At 51.2% G+C, this 15650-nt stretch overlaps 1 protein-coding gene across 2 annotated transcripts in view; it reads right to left on the bottom strand.

The window, feature by feature from the left end:
• si:zfos-588f8.1 overlaps window positions 1-15650 on the bottom strand; it is a 54887-nt gene that overhangs the window by 18544 nt on the left and 20693 nt on the right. Inside the window, exons 3-15 of one of the 2 annotated variants that reach the window (XM_067229575.1) lie at window positions 14265-14359; window positions 12832-12894; window positions 11771-11870; window positions 11182-11282; window positions 10938-11067; window positions 10719-10808; window positions 9682-9798; window positions 9417-9551; window positions 7011-7132; window positions 6581-6722; window positions 6103-6298; window positions 4540-4615; window positions 4032-4124 (exon numbers count right to left, since the gene is read on the bottom strand). In XM_067229575.1, coding sequence (XP_067085676.1) covers window positions 4032-4124; window positions 4540-4615; window positions 6103-6298; window positions 6581-6722; window positions 7011-7132; window positions 9417-9551; window positions 9682-9798; window positions 10719-10808; window positions 10938-11067; window positions 11182-11282; window positions 11771-11870; window positions 12832-12894; window positions 14265-14359 — 1460 coding nt within the window. The remainder of the gene's footprint in view (window positions 1-4031; window positions 4125-4539; window positions 4616-6102; window positions 6299-6580; window positions 6723-7010; window positions 7133-9416; window positions 9552-9681; window positions 9799-10718; window positions 10809-10937; window positions 11068-11181; window positions 11283-11770; window positions 11871-12831; window positions 12895-14264; window positions 14360-15650) is intronic. The other variant, XM_067229576.1, reaches the window with a different exon arrangement.

The raw sequence follows: 15650 nt of genomic DNA on the forward strand, positions 1-15650 counted from the left end.
TATTTATATAGCACATTTCATACAAGAATTGTAGCTCAAGGTGCTTTACATAAAATCAATAAAAACAATAATACAAGTGATAAAAGTAATAATTAAAATAGCAAATCTATGAAAACAATGATATAACTAATAAAAGTAGTAAAACCCTTCTGAGATAAAATTCCTTAAATGCTTCGGTAAAAAGGTAGGTTTTAAGCTGTCTTTTAAAAATGTCTAGCGTGTTTGCTTCCCTAATATTTATGGCTAATTTGTTCCACAGTTTTGGGGTGTAATTGACAAAGGCCGAATCACCAATCTTCTTATGACTGCTTCTGGTGACATCTAATAGGCCTGCATTTGATGATCGCAGTGTTCTAGCTGGTGTGTAGTTTATAAGGGAGTTAGCAATGTCGCTAGGTCCTTGTCCGTGTAGAGCTTTGTATGTGAGGAAAGGGACTTTAAAGTAAATTCTGAAGGTAACGGGGAGCCAGTGTAAAGTAGCTAGGACAGGACTAATGTGTTCTCTCCTTTTAGTTTTGGTTTATAATCTAGCTGCAGAATTTTGAATGAGCTGTAGTCTTTCAGTGGTTTTCTTGGGAAGACCAGTGAAAAGTGCATAACAGTAGTCCAGCCGGCTGGATATAAAAGCATGAATTAACTTCTCTGCATCATTTTGGTTTATGAATGGTCGTACCTTTGCTATATTTCTCAGGTGAAAGAAGGCTGTTTTGGTCACTTTATTAAAGTGAGAGTTGAAATTCAAATCTGAGTCCAGGATTACACCGAGACTCGTCACCTCTGGTTTACGACAGGGGGTTAAGCCTCCTAGATTCTTAGTAAGCATCTCTCTTTTGGATTTGGGGCCACATAGTAGGACTTCGGTTTTGTCTTCATTTAATTTAAGAAAGTTATCATTCATCCATTTGTTTATTGCCAACAGGCAGTTGGTAATGGAATTGATGGTCGTTGCATCGTTGGGTTCAGCGGATATATATAGTTGTGTGTCATCTGCATAGCTATGGAAATCTGTTATGTTCTCTGATTATTTCGCCGAGTGGTAACAAAAAAGTAATGGACCTAAGCAGCTTCCTTGAGCAATCCGGTAGCAGTTCTCATGTTTCTTGAACCTATGGTCTCCTAAACTAACATAAAACTTCCTTCCTGTGATATATGATTTAATCCAGTTCAATACACTATCCGTGAACCCAATAAGCTTTTCCAGTCTATTGATTAGGATGTCGTGATCAATGGTATCAAATACTGCACTGAGATCTAACAGGATAAGGATAGAGACTTTATTTGCATCAGAGTTTAGTCTGAGGTCGCTAATTATTTTGGTGAGAGCAGTTTCAGTACAGTTTCAGGATTTTATTTTCTTCAAGAAAATAATTTAATTGGACTAAAACTATCTTTTCCAGTACTTTACTAATAAATGGAAGGTTTGATATTGGTCTGTAATTTTCAAGTAGACTGTTATCCAATTTGGGTTTCTTTAATAGGGGCTTTACAACAGCTGTTTTGAAGGCATCTGGGAAGACGCCAGTTCTAAGGGATGTGTTTATTATCTCTAGCACCGGACCTGAGACACTATCAAACACTCGCTTAAAGAATGTTGTGGGTATAGGATCAATAAGACGACCAAGTTAACCAGAACGTAAAGACAGCTACAGATCCACTAACCCACAGCTGGGCAGCAGGAGGAGGAACAGGGGGTGTGAGGGGAGACCGGGGGTGTGAGGGGAGACCAGGGGGTGTGAGGGGAGACCAGGGGGTGTGAGGGGAGACCAGGGGGTGTGAGGGGAGACCGGGGGGTGTGAGGGGAGACCGGGGGGTGTGAGGGGAGACTAGGGGGTGTGAGGGGAGACCAGGGGTGTGAGGGGAGACCAGGGGTGTGAGGGGAGACCAGGGGGTGTGAGGGGAGACCAGGGGGTGTGAGGGGAGACCAGGGGGTGTGAGGGGAGACCAGGGGGTGTGAGGCTGTGATCTATAGGGCGGGCATCAGCAGACTCACTGGAGCAGCTGTGGAGAGACCATGCCAGACAGGGAGGAGGGGGAGACAGGGGAGGAGAAGGGGGGGATGGGATGAAGAGGGTGGAGGGGAGGGTTTTAGGAAGTGGGACAGGGTGGAGAGGGAGTGGGAGGGCAAGGAGGGGTGAGAACATCACTGTTAGGACCCCAATGAAGAGACCAGCTTTCCAGCAGTGTTACCCAGGAACAGAGTTGAGCCAACAGGGGTTAAAGGTCACCATTGTGACCCAACGGCCGGGACACGTTCTAGAACGTTCCTGAACCAGGGTCGCGCGGAGGCCTGATTACTCAACTCTGCAAATCTACAAATGAGAACAAACTATTTATGCTCCGTCCATTTTGATGTTTACATTCACTGAAATCACTCAGTTACAGAAGACCACCCAACCATGCTGGGCTCACACAGAGAGGGGGGGAGAGAGGGGGGTGAGAGAGGGGGGCGAGAGAGGGGGATAAACACACACACACACAGAGACCAACACAGAGAGAGCCCTAGGAGACAGTGTTGATGGTTCCACTCCCTAACCCAGTGAGTCAGAGTGACTGAGTGTGCAGGGCTGAATCACAGCGTGGAGGGTGACTGTCCACACCATGCAGCGGTGACAATGCTGTGACTGTCCGCAGCGGTGACAATGCTGTGACTGTCCGCAGCGGTGACAATGCTGTGACTGTCCACACCATGCAGCGGTGACAATGCTGTGACTGTCCACACCATGCAGTGGTGACAATGCTGTGACTGTCCACACCATGCAGTGGTGACAATGCTGTGACTGTCCACACCATGCAGTGGTGACAATGCTGTGACTGTCCACACCATGCAGCGGTGACAATGCTGTGACTGTCCACACCATGCAGCGGTGACAATGCTGTGACTGTCCACACCATGCAGTGGTGACAATGCTGTGACTGTCCACACCATGCAGTGGTGACAATGCTGTGACTGTCCACACCATGCAGTGGTGACAATGCTGTGACTGTCCACACCATGCAGTGGTGACAATGCTGTGACTGTCCACACCATGCAGTGGTGACAATGCTGTGACTGTCCACACCATGCAGTGGTGACAATGCTGTGACTGTCCACACCATGCAGCGGTGACAATGCTGTGACTGTCCACACCATGCAGTGGTGACAATGCTGTGACTGTCCACACCATGCAGTGGTGACAATGCTGTGACTGTCCACACCATGCAGCGGTGACAATGCTGTGACTGTCCACACCATGCAGTGGTGACAATGCTGTGACTGTCCACACCATGCAGCGGTGACAATGCTGTGACTGTCCGCAGCGGTGACAATGCTGTGACTGTCCACACCATGCAGCGGTGACAATGCTGTGACTGTCCGCAGCGGTGACAATGCTGTGACTGTCCACACCATGGTGACAATGCTGTCACCCTCTGGTGACAATGCTGTCACCAGAGGGTGCTGTGTGGAGTGGTGTAATATTAGTGGCTGATTCTGGCAGGGTTAGGATGGCTGTTGTGGGTCTGCTGCCCTGAGAGCGGGCCCATGCAGGTGAGGCCTGTGCTACTACTTACCCCAGCGCTCACTAACACAGAGCAGGGCAGGAAGGGAGAGGGGGGCACAGGACATTGCTAGGTAAAGGTACCAGTGTGAGTCTCCATCCAGTGTTTACAGATCTGAAGCAGGCAGATGCATTTGAGAAACATGGTTTCAGCTGCCCTGAGCCCGTTGGAAGCCTGTAATCTGAGCTGTAAATGAGCTGTGCTCATATCTGTCCACTTCCTGTCAGATCTGCAAACACTCAGACACAAAACTTTGTTACAACAATAAACCTGGACACCCTGGAGGTTACTACAGGAGGGACAGAGGGAGGGAAAGCAGGAACAATAGTGTTCCGTCAAAACTAAAGAGTTGTTCTGTCTCAAACTCCTCTTGTTTCCTGTCTATATGTTGTGGTAGTGAGGACTCCTGAATAAAGAGCATCCTCAGAGAGAATGAATACACCAGTGCCCCCTGCATCCTTCCCTGCCCCCCTGCCCTCCTCCAGGCCACTTACTTCTTCCTCTCATAGCTAGCAAAGATGTCTTCAAAGGCCTCTAGAGGGCTCTCGTCAGAGGGGTCAAAGTAAAAATCGAGCAGAGAGGCTCGCCTGTGGAGGGGAGAGCAACAAGCACGGTCACACGGGAGTGTGTCTGAGAGAGAAAGGGAGGAGGAAAGAAAGAAAGTTAAACTGTAAAAGAATGAGGGACAGAGAGAGTAGCAGAGAGGGGGAGAGAGAGGGAGGAAGAGAAGGAGGCAGGGAGAGAGAGAGAGAGAGGGAGAGGGAGGAAGAGAAGGAGGCAGGGAGAGAGAGAGGGGGGGGCCTCCCCCTCCTGATCCTCCGTCTCTGTCGTGGAGCGATGGGGATCCATGTGTTCTTTCTAACTAGATCTAGGAAAGTTTTTGACACCCATGATAAAGACTGGATTGTACACTTTCAGAAGAAGACCAACAGCTGTGTGCTCATGTTTTCCTCGCTTTACATTGAGGTTTCAAGGTGTTGAGTTGGATGTTGTGTCACTTACTTGTAAATCCGCTCCACAGGAGGGTTGGATCTCTGCAGCTCCCCAAGAGGCGTCCTGGAAGTGGGGCGCACAACACCTGCACACACACACAGGTTAAAAACAGTGATGTGACAGTGCAGTCCTGTCATGCCTGGATCAGGTCTCCTGGCCTGGGCCCCGTTCGCGTAAGGGTTGAAGCTAAGTTAATCAATTGTCCCTTTAGCCCGTTAACATTAACGAGATGAGTGAGAACAGCAAATATCGGTTTGTCAACGGCTAATCCGCATCCAAATCATGTGGTTAATTTCAATCAGGCTAAACTTATCAGGGAAATTGCACGTGCACGTCCTACTTCAAAAGGCAGGAAGGGTCGATAACCAAAACCGTGATTTTCTAACGGTATGATGGCGGAAAAGACGAAAGAGAGAGCGGTGATAGGCTATTCTCGCCATCCGAGCAAACTATTATGAGTCTCTACGAAGACAATAAGCATATTATCATGGCTAAGTCAAACACCGCCACCGCTGCCAGAGCAAGACAAGCAGCTTGGCAAAAAATGGCCGATAAGCTAAATGCGAACGTTTTTGGGAAATGTATAGGCTCATCTTAAGTGCCTCATTACCCCAATCAATCAGATCACATGTCTTTAAATGTGCCTGCTGGCAGTAGGCTTAATGTAAATTAATAATCGAATGAGAATGAGGTCTCTTGCTAGAGAAAATAATGATCTCAACTCTTTCAGAATAAGTAGGCTAGATAAAAACAAGGCCAAAGAGTATCTAATTGATACGAATTCATAGACGGCCCGAAAAGGTCTTGCAAATAAATTAGTCCTTGTTGGCTGAATCGATATCGCTCAAACAAGAACTCATCCGTGTGAAATAAAGGATCTTGGCGATCGCGAAGAACTCTATTGGTATGGAAAGCTAATCAAACTAAAATATGGCTCCTTGGTCAACTGGGTCTCTCAAAAAGGGAGCTGCCATGTTATTTTCTGGGGGTGTGGCAAGCTTATCCAGCTACACTTACGTTAGCCTGCTCTGCAGCAGGTTAGTGCTAATTGATATGTTACTATTGTGATTTATCGAAAGTTGCTTCCACGAACCAAAAAGAGGGGCATTTTTTATCTTAGCCTGAAAATTAGCTCGCTAAACCGCTTAGCGAGCTACGACGAATACCCCCCTGATCAGTGACATCCACTCAAACAGCCTCCTGGTCAGCTGGTCACACAAGGCTCCCAACAACTAGGGATGTAGTGTGCTGGGGAGTGGTGTGTGTGGTTCTGGTGTGTGTGGTTCTGGTGTGTGTGGTTCTGGTGTGTGGGGTTCTGATGTGGTTCTGGTGTGTGTGTGGTTCTGGTGTGTGTGGTTCTGGTGTGGTTCTGGTGTGTGTGGTTCTTGTGTGTGGTTTTTGTGTGTGGTTCTGGCGTGTGTGGTTCTGGCGTGTGTGGTTCTGGCGTGTGTGGTTTTGGTGTGTGTGGTTCTGGCGTGTGTGGTTCTGTGTGTGTGGTTCTGGTGTGTGTGGTTCTTGTGTGTGGTTCTTATGTGTGGTTCTTATGTGTGGTTCTGGTAGGCTGTGTCTGACCTGCAGTCCTGGCGGCACGGCGGCTCCCTGCCTGGTTGAAGCCGGCCAGACCGCGGACGGCCGCCCGCAGCACGGCCCAGCGGAACATGGCCACCGGGTCCATGCCGATCAGCTGCCGCACGAACGCCCGGTCACTGCTCCTCAGGAGCGCCACGATGTCCGGACGCATGTGGTCCGTGTTCTTCTCACGGAAGTCCTGTTGGGAAACAGGAGCATCGCTTAGCAGATCCAGGTGGAGGAGATGGATAACATACAGGTTTACTGTAACAGCAGCTGTGGTCCTGTGTGTGGTCATGTTAGGAGACCAGTGTGTGGTCATGTTAGTAGACCAGTGTGTGGTCATGTTAGGAGACCAGTGTGTGGTCATGTTAGGAGACCAGTGTGTGGTCATGTTAGTAGACCAGTGTGTGGTCATGTTAGTAGACCAGTGTGTGGTCATGTTAGGAGACCAGTGTGTGGTCATGTTAGAGGCTCCTACCGTGATCTGGTACTTGACCCTCCCGGCAAAGTGCTGGATAACGAAGGCTGGCTCCATGACCGGCGTGGGCACAAAGTACCTGTTGCCCTGGTGCTGCTGCTTGAACTTGGCCAACAGGGTCTTATCAGTGGCATGGGGGAAACTGGAGGGAGGGAGGAGGGAGACAAGGAAGAGGAGAAGAGAAGGAGGAGGAGGAGGAGGAGGAGAAGAGAGGGAGGAGGAGGAGAAGAGAGGGAGAAAGAGGAGAAGACAGAGAGGAGGAGGGAGGCAGGGAGGAGGAGGGAGGCAGGAAGGAGAGAGTAGAAAAGCAGAGGGGATGAGATGGAAGGCAAGTCACTCCTGTTGATACCAGGACCTAGCCATCCAGGCAACCAAAATGTAAGGACTGTTCCTGTGAGGGGGGGTTTTTGGGGGTGGCGAGGGGTCCTACTTGCTCTCCTCATCCAGCAGGTACAGCAGGCCTGTGGGCTTCCTGCTGATCAGGTGGATGCATCCCACGTTGTCTGTGTAATCGATGTTGTGCCAGGTGATGCCCTCGCCCTGGTACTCCTCCTGGTGATGGGGGGGGGGGGGGGGGGGGGGGGGGAGACTTACAGCTGGATAATACGGCAACAGAAGAGCCAGAGCCAGACAGAGAGAGAGAGACAGAGAGAGAGACAGAGAGACAGACAGAGAGAGACAGACAGAGAGACAGACAGAGAGAGAGACAGAGAGCCAGACAGAGAGAGAGACATAGAGAGAGACAGAGAGCCAGACAGAGAGCCAGACAGAGAGCCAGACAGAGAGCCAGACAGAGAGAGACAGAGACAGAGAGCCAGACAGAGAGAGAGACAGAGAGCCAGACAGAGAGCCAGACAGAGAGACAGACAGAGAGCCAGACAGAGAGACAGACAGAGAGAGAGACAGAGAGACAGACAGAGAGCGAGACAGAGAGCCAGACAGAGAGCCAGACAGAGAGCCAGACAGAAAGAGACAGAGCGCGAGAGCGAGAAAGAGAGAGTCACAAAGCGAGAAAGAGAGCGACAGAGAGAGACAGAGCGAGAGAGAGACACTAGGGATGCAGCTATTAACTGATGTTACAATTAACGCCTGTACAAAATCAGGACATTTTCTCCGGTTGCTAGCTTGAGCTGATAGTATGTGATTTATCATCACTTATACCATGGTCTGGGTGAATACTCAATTCTGATTGGCTGCAGGGGTGTCCGTTATCAGGTGATAATGTACACCTACTAAGTAGTTTAATCAGAACTGTCTGTTCACCGTTCTAAATGATTGCGCTGGCTACATATTATGAGCCTGTACAAAGTGTCTGAAATAAGTAACCATAACAACAGGGACGCAGTCAGCCTCCTTGTAAGAGCCAGGTATAGGGTTAGGTATAATCTTTTTGGTTGCTTACGGTAATTAGTAGGGCTGTCCCCACTCAGCCGACGAGTCGATTTTCTGGTCGATATGCTCTTGGTCGACTAAGATTTTTTTAGTCGAGCTTCCGTATGGTAGTGTGAGATCTGATTCCCGCTTGTGTCATCATTGCTGAATTAACGAAATGTTCTACAGAAATTGTCGATTATATTATTTAAGACAAATAAAGCAACTCAAAAATATAAAATTTAAAAGAAAAGGTGTTACTGTTTTCCCTTTCGTTAATCTGCGCTTTGTTTTGTTTTGGTATTTTGCACACGGCACGAGCACAATTGGCTGCCGAACTACAAACTCTGCCTACTTTGTCGGTGTTAGTCAAAATGGCAAAGAAATCTGTGGTATGGCAGCATTTCATTAAAGTACATTTACAAAGTACCGGGTGACTCAAAAAACATTGAATGCAAACTCTGCCAACAACGGTTTATTTATTATTACGGTTTTTCATAGTTCGACATTGAATATGATGTAGCCTACCACCTGAAAAACGTAAGTTGGCCTAGCCCTACTTTGCTAATGCTAACACACTGGGTGCCTCTTATAAGAACAGACATCCCAACCTGGTTAGGGTTAGGGCCAACAGGGTCAACCCTAACCCTGCAGAGACTCATTTACGGGAGGTGCCCCCCCCCGGGACGCAATCCGGACGCATGATGTACCCCCTCAAACTGCACGTAACCCGATGTACCCCCTCAAACTGCACGTTACCCGATGTACCCCCTCAAACTGCACGTAACCCGATGTACCCCCTCAAACTGCACGTAACCCGATGTACCCCCTCAAACTGCACGTAACCCGTTGTGATGTTGAAGTTGTGACTTCTGAACGCCATCTCGTATGAAAGTGAAACTACTATGGAATGTATTGGATGCACAACCTTGTTCACATGCAAATAAATCTACAAAACGCAGTCTTTGGATCCATGATCGTTACATTTACGCATGTAGCAGACACTTTTATCCAAAGCGACTTCCACGAGGCAGCAAGAGCGTCTGGCACCTTAGCTTCCCTACTCAGCCTCTCAGCGGTGAAGTTTAGGGGTTTCAAATAGTCGCCTACACCTGTTCACGCTAACATGTAATTACAACAATGAGTGACTTAAATATTTCTTTTAACCTATTTGGAAAATGTTACTTTTCTGAATTTACTGTGTCAGTGTCACGTAACCGCTCATCTCACATCCCATTTGCTATTCACCTCGCTCCCTCAACCTTTAAAAAAAAAATGTTTTAACCCTTCGTAACTTGGTAGAAAATAGTTTTCAAACCTTTAGAAACAATCGAAACCATGATTATTCCTCAGACTAAAATCATACCATCAAAATCTATAAACGTTGCATCCCTAGCAGAGACAGAGAGAAAATGGACAGACCGGCAGGCAGAGAGACAGACAGGCAGAGAGACAGACAGCTCACCTGCTCCAGTTTAAATATGTGCTGGTTGAAGTAGTACTGAAGCTGCTCATTAGCGTAGTTGATGCAGAACTGCTCAAAGCTGTTGGTGGCAAAGTCCTCAAAGCCAAATATATCCAACACACCGATGGACAGACACTGGAACAGAAAGAAGCATAAATCATGTTCACGGGTCAGCATGCATGTGTGTGCTCACACGTGTGTGAGTGCGTGTGTGTGTCTATGTTCATGAGTGTGTGTGAGTGAGCGTGTGTGTGCAGGGTCTCACAGGGACAGACTCCTCCATATCCTTCTTGTTGAGTAGAGCGTGATTGATGCGCAGGACGATCCAGTCAAACAGAGCGCTGTACAGAGACTTGGCCATGCTGTCTCTGGCTGTGATGGCCTGACAGACAGGAGGAGAGACGGGTTAGGGTTAGAGACAGAGAAGGGTTAGAGACAGAGAAGGGTTAGGGTTAGAGACAGCGAAGGAAAGGAAGAGAGGTAGGTGGAGAAGCAGTGAGAGACAGAAGGCCTGTATGGTGGCAGGGATGGGTGAGGCCTGTATGGTGGCAGGGATGGGTGAGGCCTGTATGGTGGCAGGGATGGGTGAGGCCTGTATGGTGGCAGGGATGGGTGAGGCCTGTATGGTGCCAGGGATGGGTGAGGCCTGTATGGTGCCAGGGATGGGTGAGGCCTGTATGGTGGCAGGGATGGGTGAGGCCTGTATGGTGGCAGGGATGGGTGAGGCCTGTATGGTGGCAGGGATGGGTGAGGCCTGTATGGTGGCAGGGATGGGTGAGGCCTGTATGGTGGCAGGGATGGGTGAGGCCTGTATGGTGGCAGGGATGGGTGAGGCCTGTATGGTGGCAGGGATGGGTGAGGCCTGTATGGTGGCAGGGATGGGTGAGGCCTGTATGGTGGCAGGGATGGGTGAGGCCTGTATGGTGGCAGGGATGGGTGAGGCCTGTATGGTGGCAGGGATGGGTGAGGCCTGTATGGTGCCAGGGATGGGTGAGGCCTGTATGGTGCCAGGGATGGGTGAGGCCTGTATGGTGCCAGGGATGGGTGAGGCCTGTATGGTGGCAGGGATGGGTGAGGCCTGTATGGTGGCAGGGATGGGTGAGGCCTGTATGGTGGCAGGGATGGGTGAGGCCTGTATGGTGGCAGGGATGGGTGAGGCCTGTATGGTGGCAGGGATGGGTGAGGCCTGTATGGTGGCAGGGATGGGTGAGGCCTGTATGGTGGCAGGGATGGGTGAGGCCTGTATGGTGGCAGGGATGGGTGAGGCCTGTATGGTGGCAGGGATGGGTGAGGGGTATATACCTCGCTGTGGCTGTAAGGCAGAATCAGCTTGTCATTAACTGTAACCGTCTTCCTCTTAGTCAACGCCTCCACCAACAGCTCCTCTTTCACCTGGTGGACACACACACCGGTTGGTCTCACAATTCTTAATAGCTGCCAACATGACAGTGCTGCCCTTACACATAACTCAGCATCCACTAGAAGCTAGGTGAACCCTCCCTGTGAGCAGGCCTGACCCACCTGGAGCAGGTCTGACAGGGTGGCCAGCACTTCTGGAGGGCCCACATCCAGCCCCTCCTCCCTCCCGGTTGCCTTCTTCCTGTATGTCACGTTACCCAGGTACAAGATGGCCGACAGCACAGAGAAGATCCTGCGGTGGGGGGAGACAGTGAAACTTACACACATACACACACCCCAGGAAACCAGGGTCCCAGTCTTTGTAGAGTGAGTTTGTCAAAACAGGAAAGCCCTCACAGACACTCACTGTTTCTTAGTGGCGGCCAGGAAGCCAACCATCTCCATGGCCTGCTGAAGACGCTCAAAGTCATGACGCAAGTCCTCTTCATCTTCAATCCTGAAGTTCTCCTGGAGGGGGGAGAGAGTGAGAAGGTGACGGGGACTGGATCTACGTGAGCTGGAGGATCAATGTCAGTGCGGGGGGGTTTCCGGGAGAGCAGGGTAGGGAGGGTGTGTCTGGGAGAGCAGGGTAGGGAGGGTGTGTCTGGGAGAGCAGGGTAGGGAGGGTGTGTCTGGGAGAGCAGGGTAGGGAGGGTGTGTCTGGGAGAGCAGGGTAGGGAGGGTGTGTCTGGGAGAGCAGGGTAGGGAGGGTGTGTCTGGGAGAGCAGGGTAGGGAGGGTGTGTCGGAGTGCAGGGTAGGGAGGGTGTGTCTGGGAGAGCAGGGTAGGGAGGGTGTGTCTGGGAGAGCAGGGTAGGGAGGGTGTGTCGGAGTGCAGGGTAGGGAGGGTGTGTCTGGGAGTGCAGGGTAGGGAGGGTGTGTCTGGGAGAGCAGGGTAGGGAGGGTGTGTCTGGGAGAGCAGGGTAGGGAGGGTGTGTCTGGGCGTATTTCACAGTACCTGTCGGAGGTACAGGTACTCCTCAGGCTGCAGCAGTTTGAACTCTCTGCGCTCCTCCTCTGAAGCACCCAGCAGGAGGTAGTAGAACACATGGTAGTTCCTACAGACACACGATAAACACATGGTACTTCCTGTTACACACACACACACAATTAACACATGGTACTTCCTGTTACACACACACACGATAAACACATGGTACTTCCTGTTACACACACACACATAATAAACACATGGTACTTCCTGTTACACACACACACATGGTACTTCCTGTTACACACACACACGATAAACACATGGTACTTCCTACAGACAGACATGTTAGGCACTTAACATGATGCATACATGGTAGGTATTATATGTAGGTAATACAGGATAACTAGAGCAGACCACCACTCCCGATAGCTGTGCAGATGTGTGTAGATGTGAGTGAGCATTGGTATTCAGGGTTTGAGGTAGTCTAGGGTGGAGAAGAGGAATGCTGTGTCATCTCCATCTGAGTATCAACCCAGGGAGCGTCTCTCCCTGGGGAGCGTCTCTCCCTGGGGAGCGTCTCACCCTGGGGCGCGTCTCTCCCTGGGGAGCGTCTCACCCTGGGGCGCGTCTCTCCCTGGGGCGCGTCTCTCCCTGGGGCGCGTCTCACCCTGGGGCGCGTCTCACCCTGGGGAGCGTCTCTCCCTGGGGAGCGTCTCTCCCTGGGGCGCGTCTCTCCCTGGGCAGCGTCTCTCCCTGGGGAGCGTCTCTCCCTGGGGCGCGTCTCTCCCTGGGGCGCGTCTCACCCTGGGGCGCGTCTCACCCTGGGGAGCGTCTCTCCCTGGGGCGCGTCTCACCCTGGGGCGCGTCTCACCCTGGGGAGCGTCTCTCCCTGGGGAGCGTCTCTCCCTGGGGAGCGTCTCTCCCTGGGGAGCGTCTCACCCTGGGGAGCGTCTCACCCTGGGGAGCGTCTCACCCTGGGGAGCGTCTCACCCTGGGGAGCGTCTCTCCCTGGGGAGCGTCTCTCCCTGGGGAGCGTCTCTGTGTGGAGGCAGGATTAAGGGTCACAACCTCTTGTTCATCCTTACCTCTCGTTCTTCTCTCGGGAGACCAGACGAGACTTCTCCAGGAGATACTTCTCCACCACAGCACTGGGGGGGGGGGGTCGAAAGAGGATGAAAAAGAGAGAAAGGTTGAGAGAGAAACAGAAAAGAAGAGAGGATGAGAGAAGAGAGGGTGTTGGGGGAAGAGGAGAAAAGGAAAGAGACAATAATCAATTTATACTGAAGGTCATCTGATTCTTTCACTGAGCTGTGTAGTGCATGTGTGTGTGTGGGGTCATGTGGGAGTGGTCTGCAGCGTGGGAGTGGTCTGCAGCGTGGGAGTGGTCTGCAGCGTGGGAGTGGTCTGCAGCGTGGGAGTGGTCTGCAGCGTGGGAGTGGTCTGCAGTGTGGGAGTGGTCTGCAGCGTGGGAGTGGTCTGCAGTGCGGGAGTGGTCTGCAGCGCGGGAGAGGTCTGCAGCGCGGGAGTGGTCTGCAGCGTGGGAGTGGTCTGCAGCTTGGGAGTGGTCTGCAGCGTGGGAGTGGTCTGCAGTGTGGGAGTGGTCTGCAGCGTGGGAGTGGTCTGCAGTGTGGGAGTGGTCTGCAGTGTGGGAGTGGTCTGCAGTGTGGGAGATGGGGATGCCCTGGCAGAGGGCTGAAGAACAAAGCCGACCACAGGAGCAGCTCCCAGAGAGCAGAGCAACATGACCGCCAACATGCTCAGTTGCTGAGGCCTGTGGAGGGTAGGGAGGCTGTCGGCCAGCGGCAGGCCAGCAGACTGCATCGTGCTGGGGCCAGAGGGCAGAGGCAGGCCCCTGGTGGCTCCAACAGGAGCCTGTCTTCTGGAGACGGCCTGCCAGGGATGTGGACTGGCGCATTAGCATGGTCAGCGGTCTACTCGATATATATATATATCTGTCAACAGGTACTGAGGAGAGGGTGGGAGGCTTATACACACACACACACACACATACGACAGGAAACAAAGCATTTGCAGAGCATGGATTTGAACCCTTGTCCTCAATAATCAACAAGCCCTGTGAGAGAAGCTCTGGCTTGATTGGTTTTCACAGAAACAAATGTAACTAGAACTAAGGCTTGAAATTCTGCAGTAAATCCTCTCTGCAGTAAGTCACAATAACAAGAAATAAAATGGACACAGTGTAACTTGACTGTGTTCGTCACGTCTGGATTTGTAAGACTTCCTGTCCAAGGAGGATGAGGAGGGGCAAAGCATGCGATTACACAGGTCCCAGTCAGACCCTGGAGGGACAGGAGGAGGGACAGGAGGAGGGACAGGAGGGACAGGAGGAGGAACAGGAGGAGGGACAGGAGGAGGAACAGGTTCGACCAGCAGGCTCGCCGCAAAAATGAAAGAGGAATTTGAACTGAAACACACACACACTGACCTTCTATGGTAAAGTACATGTGTCCACACCCATACGAGTACACACACACACACGCATGTTGTGGTGACTTACCCTCTCACCACCCCACTTTCCAGGTAGTTCACCTGGATGAACTTTCCGAAGCGGCTGGAGTTGTTGTTGTGGGCCGTCTTTGCATTTCCAAATGCCTGCAGACAGAGAGGGAGGAAACGTCACGCTGCTCTCTGACTGCAAGTGTGTGTGGGAGGGAAGGCATAGTTATTCAAAAGAGGAGAAGCTAAACAAAAAGCTGATTAGACAGTGAGGCTTCACCAGATCAACAGGAGATAGCGGAGAGAGGGAGCGAGAGAGAGATAACAGCCCTGTTCAAACACACACCAAACAAGCCAAAGGCTGCCATGGGAGAAGTGGCCTCAGTGGTAAAGAGGAGCCACGTTGTCAGTGAGGAGCAGTTGCAGGGTGAGCTTGATACAGTGGTGGATTCAGAGGGCTGATTAAGAGTCCTGGACCGTTCTTTTTCACTAACCATGACCCTCTTCCTCCAACGGCCCTGCCACTCCTTCATGCTGCCCTCTGTCCCTGATCTCAGTCTGGGACCCAACCCTCTCTACACCAGCTGCTGGGCTTTTCTCACGAGGAAGAGCTTCCTGCTCAGGTGTGATGTCATCACTGAAGGCCAGATTCTATTGTGTCATCACACGCAGCCCTGCTGGGGCTCAACACACTGTAGCTGCAGTGTGTATACACGTGTGTGTGTGTGTGTGTGAGTGAGCGAGAGAGAGAGAGAGAGGGTATGTGTGTGAAAGACCATGTGTATACTGTGTATGTATGGATATGTGTGTGTATGTGAGAGAGAGAGACAGACAGAGAGAAAGAGTGTATGTATGTATATGAGAGAGTACAGATATGCATGTCAAAGACTGTGTGTACACAGTCCTTGTTTATTAGGGTGGGCTGCCATAGAAAGCGGCCTGGACGAGGGCTGTGTCAGTTGGCACTGATAGTTCATCCCTGTGAACACTGCCCAGTGTGTCCCCCAGCCGTCCCCAGGAGGGCTAGGGGACCCTGGGAACCCTCCTCTGGGCCTGGCCCCCTCAGGCCTGGAGGGAATGCTGAACACGTCACTGCATCATTCAGATTCAGACCCTCAGGTCTTTGTGACCGGCTGGGAAGCAGACGAGAAAGCAGCTGAATGGCTGCCCAGGCAGAGCACCATGGAAACAAGCTCATCTGCATACGGCTGCAAAGATACTGTGGTAGACTGATGAGACACAGACTGGAGAGGGAGGGAGGAAGAGGAGAACGCCCTAACACGAGGAAGGGAGTAGAGAGCCAAGAAGAGTTTAGGGGAGGAGAGAAGCGGAAAAGAGAGAGGAGGATTGGAAGAAAAATATATACATTTGAATGAGAGGTTTACAAGATTTACCCTAGTGTGTATGTGCAAGTCTGTGTGTGTGTGTATTCAGGACGTGTCATGGT

Source organism: Osmerus mordax, chromosome 26 (assembly GCF_038355195.1).
Source record: "Osmerus mordax isolate fOsmMor3 chromosome 26, fOsmMor3.pri, whole genome shotgun sequence".
Taxonomy (NCBI): Eukaryota; Metazoa; Chordata; class Actinopteri; order Osmeriformes; family Osmeridae; genus Osmerus; species Osmerus mordax.